Raw genomic sequence first — 13,060 nt, 5'->3', positions numbered from 1 at the left:
AATTATTCAATTGGGAGACTGAAATCTGCTTAGGGCCATAAATTCTCTCCTCCCCAAAGTGGCTTCTAAATGATATTTCAGATCAAATAAATGGGATAAAGCAATTAGTCTAGACTACAGTATACTCCACTTAAGTAATTCCCAAAATGACCTCAGCTAGGACTATATGGAATGTGGCAGAGAGCTCTGGATTAGGAGCATTGGTTAGAAGAGTATGCTCATAGCTATAGCATTGGTATTCATTAAGCCAACCTGTTAACTTTTATAATTTTTGGACATAAATACTTTGCTATTCTCACAGCAAAGAATTTTAATGTTAAAGATAGATACGGTAACCTATCATCATTAGGTCCTAGGCTTTATTATAGTCCTCATGGGGCTGAAGAATTTACCAACTGTGGTGAGCATACAATGCAATATACAGATGTGTTATAGAATTGCACAATTGAAACTTATATAGTATTATTAACCAATGTCACCCCAATAAATTTATTAAATTACCAACAAATTTCTCTAAACCCTGGCACTACATCTGTAAGATGACTAGCCAGGGTAAGAAACATAATCGTTGGCTATCAAGCAAAGCAAAGCTTACTGGACCACAGCACTATGCTTTTATTCTACTGTGCTTTCACCTATACAGCAAATGGATCATTCACAACAGAACCTTAACTCCTCAAAGCCACTCACCATATACCTACCACATTAACACAGGACTTCTCTCATTTGGTCCATCCACTTGTATTGGAGTGTTATTTAGTGTCACAAAATCTTAAATGTCCCATGGTATTCTTTCCCCCCCCCCGCAAATAGAATCATATTCTAACATACAGGAATTTTTTGTTTCATTCACTAGTATGTCCCCAGGACCTCGGACAGTGGGACTGATAGCTGCCACCCAATAAATATTGTCAAATGTATGTCAAAAAGTTCTGCTGTTTCAAGAATATTCTCAATTTGTGCCTTCAAGAATGGGTGTTTCTCAAGACCAGCTGCATCAGAATCACTTGGCTAAGGCTCAGGAAGCTTAGCCTCAGTTCTCCTGCTCATTAAAGTGTGAGGACCACGAGCCCACTATGAATGAAGGAAGTACACAGCCACACTGGTAACTGATTCTGAGTGCTGAATTGGAAGAATAAGGGTCAAGCTGAAAGAGTCCATCAGGTCTGCTGGATGACTGTTGTCTCCACACTTAACCTTGTTGGGGCCATAGTCCTCATCTGTCAGATGGGAAATTTGGATAAATCTCTGCGATTCTACTCAATAATTTTTATTTCTGAGTTGTTTTCTGTACCATCCCAGCAACATCTCACAGACAACTACAGAGTCCCTACTCAATTCAGGCAAAGTCTGTAATTCTCAATATATGAGTACCAACTAGGCTTTTGCTCTCAAAGAGTATTTCACTAAGGACTTAATTTCCAATTATTCTCAAGAACTTTGTGTAATTGCACTGCCACACTTAAGACAACCATGACAAACAGATCTCTTAGGGATATTCTAGGCATTCCATATTGCTGAAAAGTTAAAAGTATAAACGCTTTTAAAGATTAAGCCTTTACCGGATGTTCCAAAACCTGTTCTAAACTCGGGAAGAGAATAGCTTACCTGGTGATGTGTGTCTCCTTTCTGGAACTTCAGTGCTCTGGAGTGATAAATTGCTGCCCTTCAGCAGGTTGGATGACTTTCTCAGAATCACACTAAAGAAGAAAAAGCAAGAACTCTATAACTTCGCCCACATTAATTTCAGTTAGTTACGGCAATGTATTATGTGGCAGATTCCAGGGCTCTCAGAGGATGTTCACATTTTTAATCTGCTTTCTAGGATTCTAGTTGGAAGAGCTCACCTAACCATATACCAATGAATATGTAATATATCCGACAAAGTAAATCTTATCCAGAAAAAAATGGCCTAGATGAGGTTTAAAGGAGTTATTTTTACTTTAATCTTATAGAAAGGAAATTGTTTTTAAAAGAGGTTGGAGCTAAATATTGAATATATATAATATATTTTTCTTTCAAAAAGATAATGGATTCTAAATAGATAAGAGTCCAAGGTTGTTAAAGAGATATAAACAAAAGTCTGTTCATTGATCAACTTTAAAAAAAACCCCACACTTCCATATTAAATTACAGATGGCATTTTGAAGATGATCAAAGATGAGTGCTTGCAAGACAGAGTTAAAGAAGAAGGAAAAGAAAGCACATTTATTGAGTATCTAGTCTGTTCCAGGCACTATGGGCTGTGTCATTACAGGTGGCACCAGGTGTTAAAGGAATAATGATATCAGCCAATTTTTAATTGTACTGAATCTATCAGCCAGGCAATAATAGCACTGTGGTGCCAGGAATCCCTGTACAACGTGATTACACTAGCTTTGGAATAAAACAGTCTTGACCATCCCCATAATATAGGAACCCTCTTTTAAAAAAACTCATTGTCTGTTTAGTTGATTATTATTAAAATGGATATAATCATATTTTCTTAAAAACTGGATATACTTAAAGAATTTAAATTTAAAAATAAATACATAAGGAAGTGCATAAAATAAATGTATATATATTTTAAGAGTAAAATCAGTCCAGATACCAGGATATGAATATTTTTCAGAATTTCTAAAAGTTAGTGGACATTGTGTAATTATTTATAAACTAGAGACCCAGTGCACAAAATTCATACACGGGGGTGGGTGGGGCGGGGGTTGTCCCTCAGCCCGGCCTGCACCCTCCCCAGTCTGGGACCCCTCGGGGGATGTCCGACTGCCGGTTTAGGCCTGATCCTTACTGGCAGTCGGACATCCCTCTCACAATCTGGACCACTAGCTCCTAACCACTCGCCTGCTTTCCTGCCTGATTGCCCCTAACTGCTTCTGCCTGCCAGCCTGACTGCCCCCTAACTGCTCCCCTGCCGGACTGATTGACACCTAACTACTCCTCTGCTGGCCTGATCGCCCACAACTGCCCTCTCCTGATGGCCTGATCGCCCACAACTGCCCTCCCCTGCCATGACCCGCCTCCTCCACTGGGACCTGCCTCTTCCACGTGAAGCGGCAGAGACGCCTGGATGGGCCTCCTCCACACCACGTAGAGCTGTGGGACCCCCAGGCCTCACCATGCAGAGCAGCCACTGGGCCCTGCCTCCACTGTGCACGTGGCCATCTTGTGGCAGCCATCTTGTGGTGGCCATCTTGTGATGACATTGCACGAGGGCCACCTAGGCTTTTATTAGTATAGATAAAAGCTTAGTTAAGGTACATGAGGATGGATATAAAAAGATAACGGTGGAAGAGCAAGAAGTTCTGCTAACTACTGTGGTTCCATTTGACTTTCTTTTTAAAAACAAGATCTGAATCCTGGTACCAGGGCACTTTGTGATTAGTAATTGGGGGGGAAATCTGTGCTTTTTTTCTTTCAGTGTGTCCTTTTAGTACTCATGATAAGAAAATATTTGTTTTCATTCCCTAGTGTGGCTGTTTTTCAATATTCTCTATAAAATGTACCTTTTGCTTCAAAAGTTTTGCATTCTTAATGTACGTTTGAATTATTCATGACCATGACTATATTCCCCTAAATATTTTTACATTCCTCATGCTGCCTATTTGGATGGGAAGCTATTCAGATAAAAATAAGAACTGACCTGAACCTTTCCCTTCTCTCATGCAGAAGTTTGAGAAAGTCAGGTTCACTTTTCTTTTCATCAACATTTTTTTAGTTCACTTTGAAATACTGTAAGGAAGACTATTGAGTATCAACGCATTTTGAAAATACAAGGAAAAACTGCCTACATAAAAATTTTAAGGATTGGGGGCAACAATAAAAACAAAAGGGAAAATGATGATCAAAGTGAATAAAGAAAGAACAAGAGCAAAAAGAGACTGAATAGTAAGTGGGAGGGGAGGGAGAAGAGGCAATAGGAAACTAAGAAAGTGTGAACTTGGAGAATGAAAAGCTGCATATACTCTACAGAGGACACCTTGCCCATCTTCCCACACTCAGATAAGAGCCCTAAACACCAAAGAAAAACAAACTCATCCCTTCCCAGCAAGCTGCTGGCTCAGCAGTTCTGAATTTGCTCAACAGTAAAATGGCTGTTTCCAGACAAGGAGGCCTCTTTCTAACGGGACCTGTCCTGGTCAGGGCATGTCCATGATTCCGTGGTCTCCCAGGAATAAGTTCCATGTAACATGAGTGAGGAAGTGGTCCATCTCTTTTGATGTGGTCTTGGCTGGTCTTTTTGTTGGGCGAGAGTTCAGGATAGCATGTGTGCTTTAACATTCGTCTGCCTGCAGATGTTCCTGTTTTACTTTGCGTTTACACGGTATGGTATGATGGCATGTGTCCACTATCACTGTACACAAAAAGACCTATTATTTTTAGACTTTTAAAATGGAAACCACAAAATAAATGTAAAACAGAGAGTGTTGTGGATAAAAAGATAAATTAAGGCTATAAGTTGAAACACAGCTACTTCCCCCAGGCAAAGGTAATTAATTCTATTAACTCTCCATTAAATTACTAAAGGAGGGCAGCAAGCTGACCAGTCTTACTGAATTAATCATGGTAATCTCTGAACTTTGTAATTAGCATGATCGTATAGACAGAGCGTTATCTGCTTCTTAAAACGGTAGGTGAGAGCCAGCACCCTTCCTTCTATTTGATATAATTTCAGCACTTTCACATACTTATTTTATACCAATTTTAAGTGCTTTATGTTTGTGTGCCTATTCTTACCACTTCTCCATTTTAGGCTGTGACATTTTTGGAAATAGGAACCATGTCTCATTCATTCTTTTTTTTATTCTAAGCACCTAGCATAGTACTGGACCACAAGCTCAGATGGTTGATTAAATGAAAAGCGACCGTATTGCTGGGGTGTAGCAGAATATCTTTGGAATCTCAGCTCTGCCTCTTCCTAAAATACCTCAGTCATTGCTTTCTTCATCTGACAATTAGGAATGATATAGTTACTTTGCAAGGTTGTTGTGAATACTTGCTGCCTGGGCCCTATCATCATAGGCACTCACCGATATTAAACTTCAAAGTACCCACAAAAGAAGATGGTGCAGAGACACAGCCTTACCCCTTACTATGGAGCCGAAGTCCCATGCTGATACATCTATGCTCCACATATAACTCCTCTAGAACACTAGAACCTTCAACATCTCTGGACAGCAACTGAATGCACCCCTATTATTCATAGACCTGGAACCTGTAAGCATTGGCTAGTGAGTTGGGACAAGGCAAAGGACCTCATCCAGGGTTTTGTAACACCTTCTTCATTTTATTATTTAATTTATCAGTTTACTTATAACAGGAATTTTCCATTTGTAGTAATGATCACTTTTCCCCTTCATAGACTTTAAAATTCTTGAGAAAACTCTACAATGTGTTGTGTTGGCAGATGGTAGGGTGTTTAGCACAGGACAAGCATTGAATACTAGATAATAAAGTCTATCACTTGGAAGAATGGATAGCTAAGGAAGCATCTTTTTTACATAGCCTGTTCTGCCATCCACTATTGCATATCTTGTTCTGCAAAGGTCCTTGAAAGAGGAAAAATCCCAGGGATGACATCTCAGACCCTGATGTATAATGGGACATTGTACCCATCATATTCATTCATTAACTCACCAAATGTATTAAATTCACACCATATATAATACATGGGCAAATCAAATAAGAAAACCAGGAATTGTGCATTAATTGTACTAGCTAAGTAGGAACATGCATGGGGAACAATGGGAACACATTACAGGGGCTGCTAAATCAGTTATTTGTGTTTCTTGTAGAGCAAGATTCTAGGACCTTAATTCTTTAAAATTTGCTACCTTAAAAATTTACCTTTACCCTTTTACTAGACCAGTGGATATCAACTGTGGACAATTCCCTCCCAAACCCCAAGGGGACATTTGGCAATGTTTGAAGACATATTTGATTGTCACAACTAGAAGGGGGTGGTGCTACTGGCATATAGTGTGTAGAGGCCAGGGATGCTGCTAAACATCCACAATGTGCAGGACACACAAAAATTATCTGTCCACAAGGAGCAATGATGCTGAGGTCAAGAAACCCTCCACTAGGCTATGACAGATACGGATTTACTCCATGATGACTCATCCCACATCCACTCCCTAAAACCAACTCAGGAGACTTGCAAGTCCTATTCTGGAACTCTGAATAGTTTTAAGGAAATCTTAGAGAATGTATTTCATACTGGATACCTCTTAGAGGTATTTTAGAGTATTATGCAAAACTTAGATGTCCCTGAGACCAGCATGTGAGCTTCCTGAGTCCAGAAAATTAACCTTCTGGGTGAGGCATGAAAGCCTGACTCAAGTCTCTAGGTGACCCATGGCACAATTTAACTACCTTTTGCTGGACCCAACCATATGTACAGTAGCATAGAGATGGCTAAGGGCCTCTCCTTAAGATGGTACAGAAGTAGATTCTGCCTCAGTGGTATCTAAATGGCTCTAGTTTGGAATGGAATTCAATAAAAGAAACACCTTGGTCTCAAAATGTTAAATTTAAGGTACTGGGAGAAAAAACAGGCCCAGAGTAGATTTTACTTCTTCTCAGACATGTCTAACAACAGTTACATTTGGAAAATGTCACATTTCTATAAATTCTAGATCATCTTATGCACTTCTACTGGGTGTCTTTGTGTTTCCTGTGAGTGGAAAGACTACCTGTGTAGGTGTTATCCATGTGTGCCATGGTACATTCTGTCTATAAAAGGACTTCCTACCAGAACAGACACATATGGCAAATCCTGAAAAGAAAATTCAGAAATTCTTTTTTTCTCTCTCAGGACTAGTTAACTTTTTCTATTTTTCTCTTTCTCCCCATAATTATAGTTACATGGGTATCTAGTGACCATTGGAAAGAAGATGCAAGAAGTGCTCTAGACCCATTTGATCCCATGAATGTCCAGATGACATCCATTATTAACCTATAACTACAAATAAGGACTTGCAATGGCATCAAGGGCCTCTTGGTGATTTGCTGCAGTTGTCCTTCCTGTCTACACCTGAGTAGAAGTCATTCATAAAAAAAAATAATAATAAACATTTTTTTCATTTTTTTTAAAATTTTATCCTGACTTTATTCCTTCAGGGTCATTCATGCTTCAAATATAATCCTGCCTGTCCATGTTCAAAATATACCTCTTTTCTAAGTGGACCACTTCCCAATCATCAATATATATCAGTTAAGTTGTTAAGATATTAAGATTTAGAAATACCTTAGTATGTTGCTTTGTCTTAGGGTGTTTGATATTAGGAGAGACTTTGAATATATATATGCATTGTAGTTAAGACATACCTCAAATTTGTTTTCTGATAAAAAAAATGAACCTTTATTTTTACATGAATACTCACTAAAATGATTACCAAATGACTATAAATTACACTGAAATTAATCCAGTCCAGTGTTTGACCTATACAGGCTATTTCATCTTTTTGGCAAATGAAGAGACATGCTACTCTACTTTCTCTTAACTTACATTCCCAAAAATCTCTTCAGGTCAGTTTCTAAACACATATTTTTAAATACTAAACAAGTCTTGGCACTCTAAAATTATCCCAAATAAAATCTGATTAGCTCTGTTTTAAGTTCTATAGAAGGAGCCATTTAATAGGAACAGAGATATGAATTTGGGAATCATGGGTCATGGATGAGTGTCGACATGACAGAGATAGGGAGCAAAGCCATAGAGGCATTTCCCCTCCAGGATCTGCAGGAATGCTGCATCACTCCTCCAAATAATGACCCTGTGAGCTCTGGAGGATGATCTTTGCCATTTGCCAGCTGCGTGAGCAATAGCACAGCCAGGTCTCCCACTGTTCTGATGTATTCTTGGAGGCAGTGCAAGCAGGAAGGACCGCAAGGGTAAGTCCTGTGATGTTGGCTCATCCATTGTGCAAAGGAGCAAAAAAAAAAACAACAAAAAAAAACCCCATAAATGTAATCTTTTCTTTTTTCAGACAGCTAGTTAGAGTGGACGCTGAGTGTAGCATTGGATTTTATTTTTAAAGCACCTCATCCTGAAGCTAATGCCCAGAGAAATATGAATTTAATGACAGGAGGCCAGTGCCAATGCAAAAATACATCAAAGCACACTTGGTAACTGGCCAGCAAATAGTGACTGCAGTGTGATCATCATGTCTTTCAGAGAGCATTCTATTACAATAAACATGGTGGGCCTCTTTTGATGAGGCCAAAGATGGCACTTTTCCTCTCACTTATAAAAGGGAAAAAGAAGACTATTTTGTCTCTTAATGAGGCTGTGCTGGCAAATCTTTCTTCACCAAAGGGAAGCAATTTAGTGGAATGGCTTACCCAGTAACCATGCTCAGTTTCATTGCATGGCTATATAAAGCATAAAAGTTAATAGCATGGTGGGAAATACCATTAATGCAATTTTATTATTGTACATAATTTTCCAAATTAAGCTCCAATTACTTGGTAGTTTAGAAAAAATACTGAATATACAGCTTGAGCTAGACAATCTATCTGGAGGTTAGAATAAAATTTTCAAAAGCAGATATTGTCAGCTGTCTAGCGAATAATCAACAGAAGATAAAATAAACCTGGACTTTAATCATAGTTGCAAAACTAACTCAATGGCTCATCTCAGGCAACTCTCGTAAGTTTGATTCTCTATTATATCAGACTAGTGGCCCGGTGCATAAAATTCATGCATGGGGGGGGGGTGTCCTCAGCCAGGCCTGCACCCTCTCCAATCTGGGACCCCTTGGGGGATGCCTGACTTCCAGTTTAGGTCCGATCCCTCTCGGGCCTAAACCAGCAATCCGACTCCCTCTCACAATCCGGGACCGTTGGCTCCTAACCACTCACCTGCCTGCCTGTCTGATTGCCCCTAACTCTGCCTGCTGACCTGCTCGCCCGCAACTGCCCCCCCTTGCTGGCCTGATCACCACCAACTGCCCCCCACCAGCCTGCTCACCCCCAACTGCCCCCCCTGCTGGCCTGATCTCCCCCAACTGCCCCCCCCCACAGGCATGATCACCCCCAACCGCCCCCCCACCAGCCTGCTCGCGCCCAACTGCCCTCCCCTCCTGGCCTGATTGCCCCTAACTGCCTCTGCCTCAGCCCTGCCACCATGGCTTTGCCTGAAAGGATGTCCAGAAGGTCTCCCGGAAGGTCTCCTGGTCTAATTAGCATATTAACCTTTTATTAGTATAGATACAAAAATACTTCTTTGGGGGGATGTATATTTATATACTTCTTAGATATTGCTAACTATTTTCCTCATCGTTATTGTGTTCTTCATTTAAAAACAAACAAAAAAGTAAAGAATAAAGCCCCAGAGGGGAGCTATAATTTAATTTACAAAAATAGATATTAATTATTCCCATATCTTCTCCACTGCTTAGTCATGACATGTCCAGCTCAAGTCAAAACTCTTCATGAAGCCTGGCTGGTGTGGCTCAGTGGTTGAGTGTCGACCTATGAAACAGGAAGTCACAATTTGATTCCTGGTCAGGACACATGCTCAGGTTTGGGGCTTGATCCCCAGTAGGGGGCGTAGAGGAGATAGTCATCAATGATTCTCTCTCATCATTGATGTTTCTATATCTCTCTCTCTCCCTATCCCTACCTCTCTGAAATCAATAAAAAATATACTTTTAAAAAAACCTTCATGAAGAGTCATCTGATTATCCCAGCTGAAAGTTTGAAAATGGAGGGTGTTAGTTTCAGCATCCTTCTGGCGCTCTCCATTGTACCCTCTCCTATTATTGTTACTGATATAGTATTTTACCTCCCCTGCTAGAACAGAGGCATAGATCACACCTAACTCACCTCTCACATAGGGACACATAGACCATCTTACCTCTATACTGACTACACGAGGTCATAGGCTCTCATCAGCTTCTGGTCTCCTTTCAGAGAAATGAAACTTGTGCTAATGGGGGTGATGCTTGTATACGCCTAGAACAGGTTAGTCTCATAGACAATATGTCATGATATTTCTTTGCTTAAAACTTTCCAATGGCTTCTCTGTATACTAAAAATAAAATGCAGATCTCTTCCTTTCCCTACGTATTAGATTCTGCATGCTATCTCCTGTCTTCCTTATCAGCATATCTCCTCTCAGTTTCATCATTCCTCACTATGTTCTAGCCATATTAGCTGATTTTTCTGTTCCTCTAAATGGTCATGCTTGTCCCTACCTCAGGATCATTGGCTATTTATGTGCCTGGAACATTCTGTTCCAGATGTTCACATGCTGGTGCTGGTTTCTCCTTGTCATTGTTGGTCTTTAGCCCAATGCCACCTTCTCTCACCACTCAAATTCCTACCTTTCAAGTTCTATCTCTTAACCTGCGTTATTTTCTTGCTATCAAACTTATTGTCAGTAATTATGCTGCTTATTTATTTGATTGCATTTGGTTTTGCTTGTTCTTCCATTAGAGTGCAAGTGACAAGTGGGTAGAGAATTTGTCTGATTCACCTCTGTGTCACAGTGCCTAGAATGGAACCTGGCACATAGAAACATCTCAATCATTACCTCTTAAATAAATTAATAAGTAAATGAATGAACATGAGAATGTTTTAAGCATCAAGCCTAAATAACTTATGGAAACAACAAAACCAATGTGAATGAGCAACCCAACAATTATGTGCCCCAAGTCACTTCCCATGACAATTCCTGACACGTTTATATTACATACTAAACAGCACATAGTTGCTCTCTCTTAAAGTATCACCCATACTATTTGATGACCAAAATAATGATGATGATATTAAAGGAGAAGTGATGCTACACACCAAAGAATTAAAATTAAAATTCTGGAAACAAATATTTCTGATTATAGATAAATATAAACTTTTGCTGAGACACTTAAAAATACATCTCTACCCAAATTATCTCATGGTTAATTAAAATTATAATACTGTTTTATTCTATAGACAGGTGGGTTCTTGGGATATATCGGTTTAGAATCCCATGATGAAAAATTAAGATGGGTCCCAGCTGGTTTGGCTCAGTGGATAGAGCGTCAGACTGTGGAATGAAGGGTCTCAGGTTCAATTCTGGTCAGGGGCACATGCCCAGGTTCCAGGCTCGATCCCCAGTTGGGGGTGTGCAGGAGGCAGCCAGTCAATGATTCTTTCTCATCATTCATGTTTCTATCTCTCTCTCCCTCTTCCCTTCCTCTCTGAAATCAATAAAATTATAAAAAGAAAATAAAAGAAAATTAAGATGGTAAATGGTCTAGAGTCTCTCTTTTTATTCTTCAGCTGCTGCTTACACCATAAAATAGGACACACATTAACCTCATTTTTAAAGGTTGTTGTTCAATTAAATATAATCTCAACTTTATTCTTTGATTTCTAGACCTTTAATTTCCTTTTTTTGCATTTCTTAGTTTCTGTTATATCTGGAAATATCACATAGAGTAATATTAATATTATTCTTCCAGGAGATCATGTCCTTGACATTGCCCTACATCTTATGCTCGTGACCAAGTCATAGAGCAATGTGTCCCTGACAATTTGAGGAGGGATAGAGAATATTTTAGGGAATAAAGGAGGATTGTTTGGCCATGCAGTTTAAAAAGCAAAGTTTGGGTAATTCATCAAAAGTAGATTATGCTTAAAATGCACGTGGTAATTTCAGCTTGTATCCACCTGTCCATTCAGATTTAAAGCATCCCATTTGTAGATATGTATATAAAATAAAGTTATATATCTAGCCTAGGGTGGTTTCCTGGGTATCTCATGAGATCTGACCTCTCCAAACAACAGAACACACTTGGGAAGTGCCCCTACCTGTCTTTAAATAGCGCGTCATCGATCCCTTTCCTGCGAAGCAGATCCTGTGGGCCGTAGGGTGTGTCTTTGCATTTGGAATCTGTGTCACACAGTAAGGTTTGCAGGAACGGGAAGAAGCCGGTACTAGGAAGGTTTCGAGGTGCAAGGTAACCTGAAATTTAAAACACACAATAATTACATCACTATGACATGTACCTGGGAAGGAAAAGAGATGTAGTAACCCTGTTTTGGAAATTACCTTCTGGATTATGACTGTTTGGGTCCCCTACGTACCAAAAGAATTAAAATGCCATGAAATCTTCTTCCTTGGATTTATTCTAAGGAAATGGCTGCAAGATTGTTTTCTAGAGTGTTTTAAAAACAAATCACAGTGTATCCATATAATAAAAGACAATGCAGCCAATAAAAATGTCAAATAACATAGAAAATATTTATAATATATTGTTAACTAAAAAGAGCAAATCAGAAGGCAGTATGACCAGAACAGTCCTAATCTTTTTAAAAAATATATATTTTATTGATTTTTTTACATAGAAGAAGGGAGAGGGATAGAGAGTTAGAAACATCAATGAGAGAGAAACATCGATCAGCTGCCTCCTGCACACCCGCTACTGGGGATGTGCCCGCAACCAAAGTACATGCCCTTGACCAGAATCGAATCTGGGACCCTTCAGTCTGCAGGCCAACGCTCTATCCACTAAGCCAAACCAGTTAGGGCATAATCTATTTAAAAATATATAACAATATATGCATATATAAAAACCTGTAGGGATTCTTTTTCCCTCTGGGTGGTATATTTCACATGAAATTTACTTTTGTTTGAGTATATATGAACAATTCTTTCCCAAATGGACATGTCTTCTTTTCTAATTAAGGTTGTTATAAATTCAGCCAATCCTTCAGCTACCAAAAATATTTTTGGTCTCCTCAAAATTTAATATAATAGAAAATTAATTATCCTACGCACACAATACATTTTTGTTTAAAAACCAATACTAATGGTGTGAATGAACATGCAGATTTTCCTTGTGTGGGTTTTTTTTTTGTGTGTGGGTTTGTGTGTTTTTTGTCACAGAAAACAAGAACTATAACTGTAGAGGGTTTTGTAACCTTTACTTTAACATCTGTTTTATAAACTACGAAGATGGCATACACATGAGTCGAGACAATAGGCAAGCTGGAAAGTACAAATCTTTCCACAATTACTTTTGATATTGAAACTCTAGATTCCCCCCTTTCGGGAACATGGGGACCCTGAACT

At 39.2% G+C, this 13,060-nt stretch overlaps 1 protein-coding gene across 1 annotated transcript in view; it reads right to left on the bottom strand.

The window, feature by feature from the left end:
* The window catches only part of ABCA12 (ATP binding cassette subfamily A member 12), a 171,199-nt gene that overhangs the window by 100,875 nt on the left and 57,264 nt on the right, over positions 1-13,060 (bottom strand). The window contains exons 3-4 of the mRNA XM_054723042.1: positions 11,797-11,950; positions 1,609-1,700 (exon numbers count right to left, since the gene is read on the bottom strand). Coding sequence (XP_054579017.1) covers positions 1,609-1,700; positions 11,797-11,950 — 246 coding nt within the window. The remainder of the gene's footprint in view (positions 1-1,608; positions 1,701-11,796; positions 11,951-13,060) is intronic.

Source organism: Eptesicus fuscus, chromosome 11 (genome assembly GCF_027574615.1).
Source record: "Eptesicus fuscus isolate TK198812 chromosome 11, DD_ASM_mEF_20220401, whole genome shotgun sequence".
NCBI classification, from domain to species: domain Eukaryota; kingdom Metazoa; phylum Chordata; class Mammalia; order Chiroptera; family Vespertilionidae; genus Eptesicus; species Eptesicus fuscus.
This window is presented reverse-complemented; position numbering and strand designations above follow the sequence as displayed.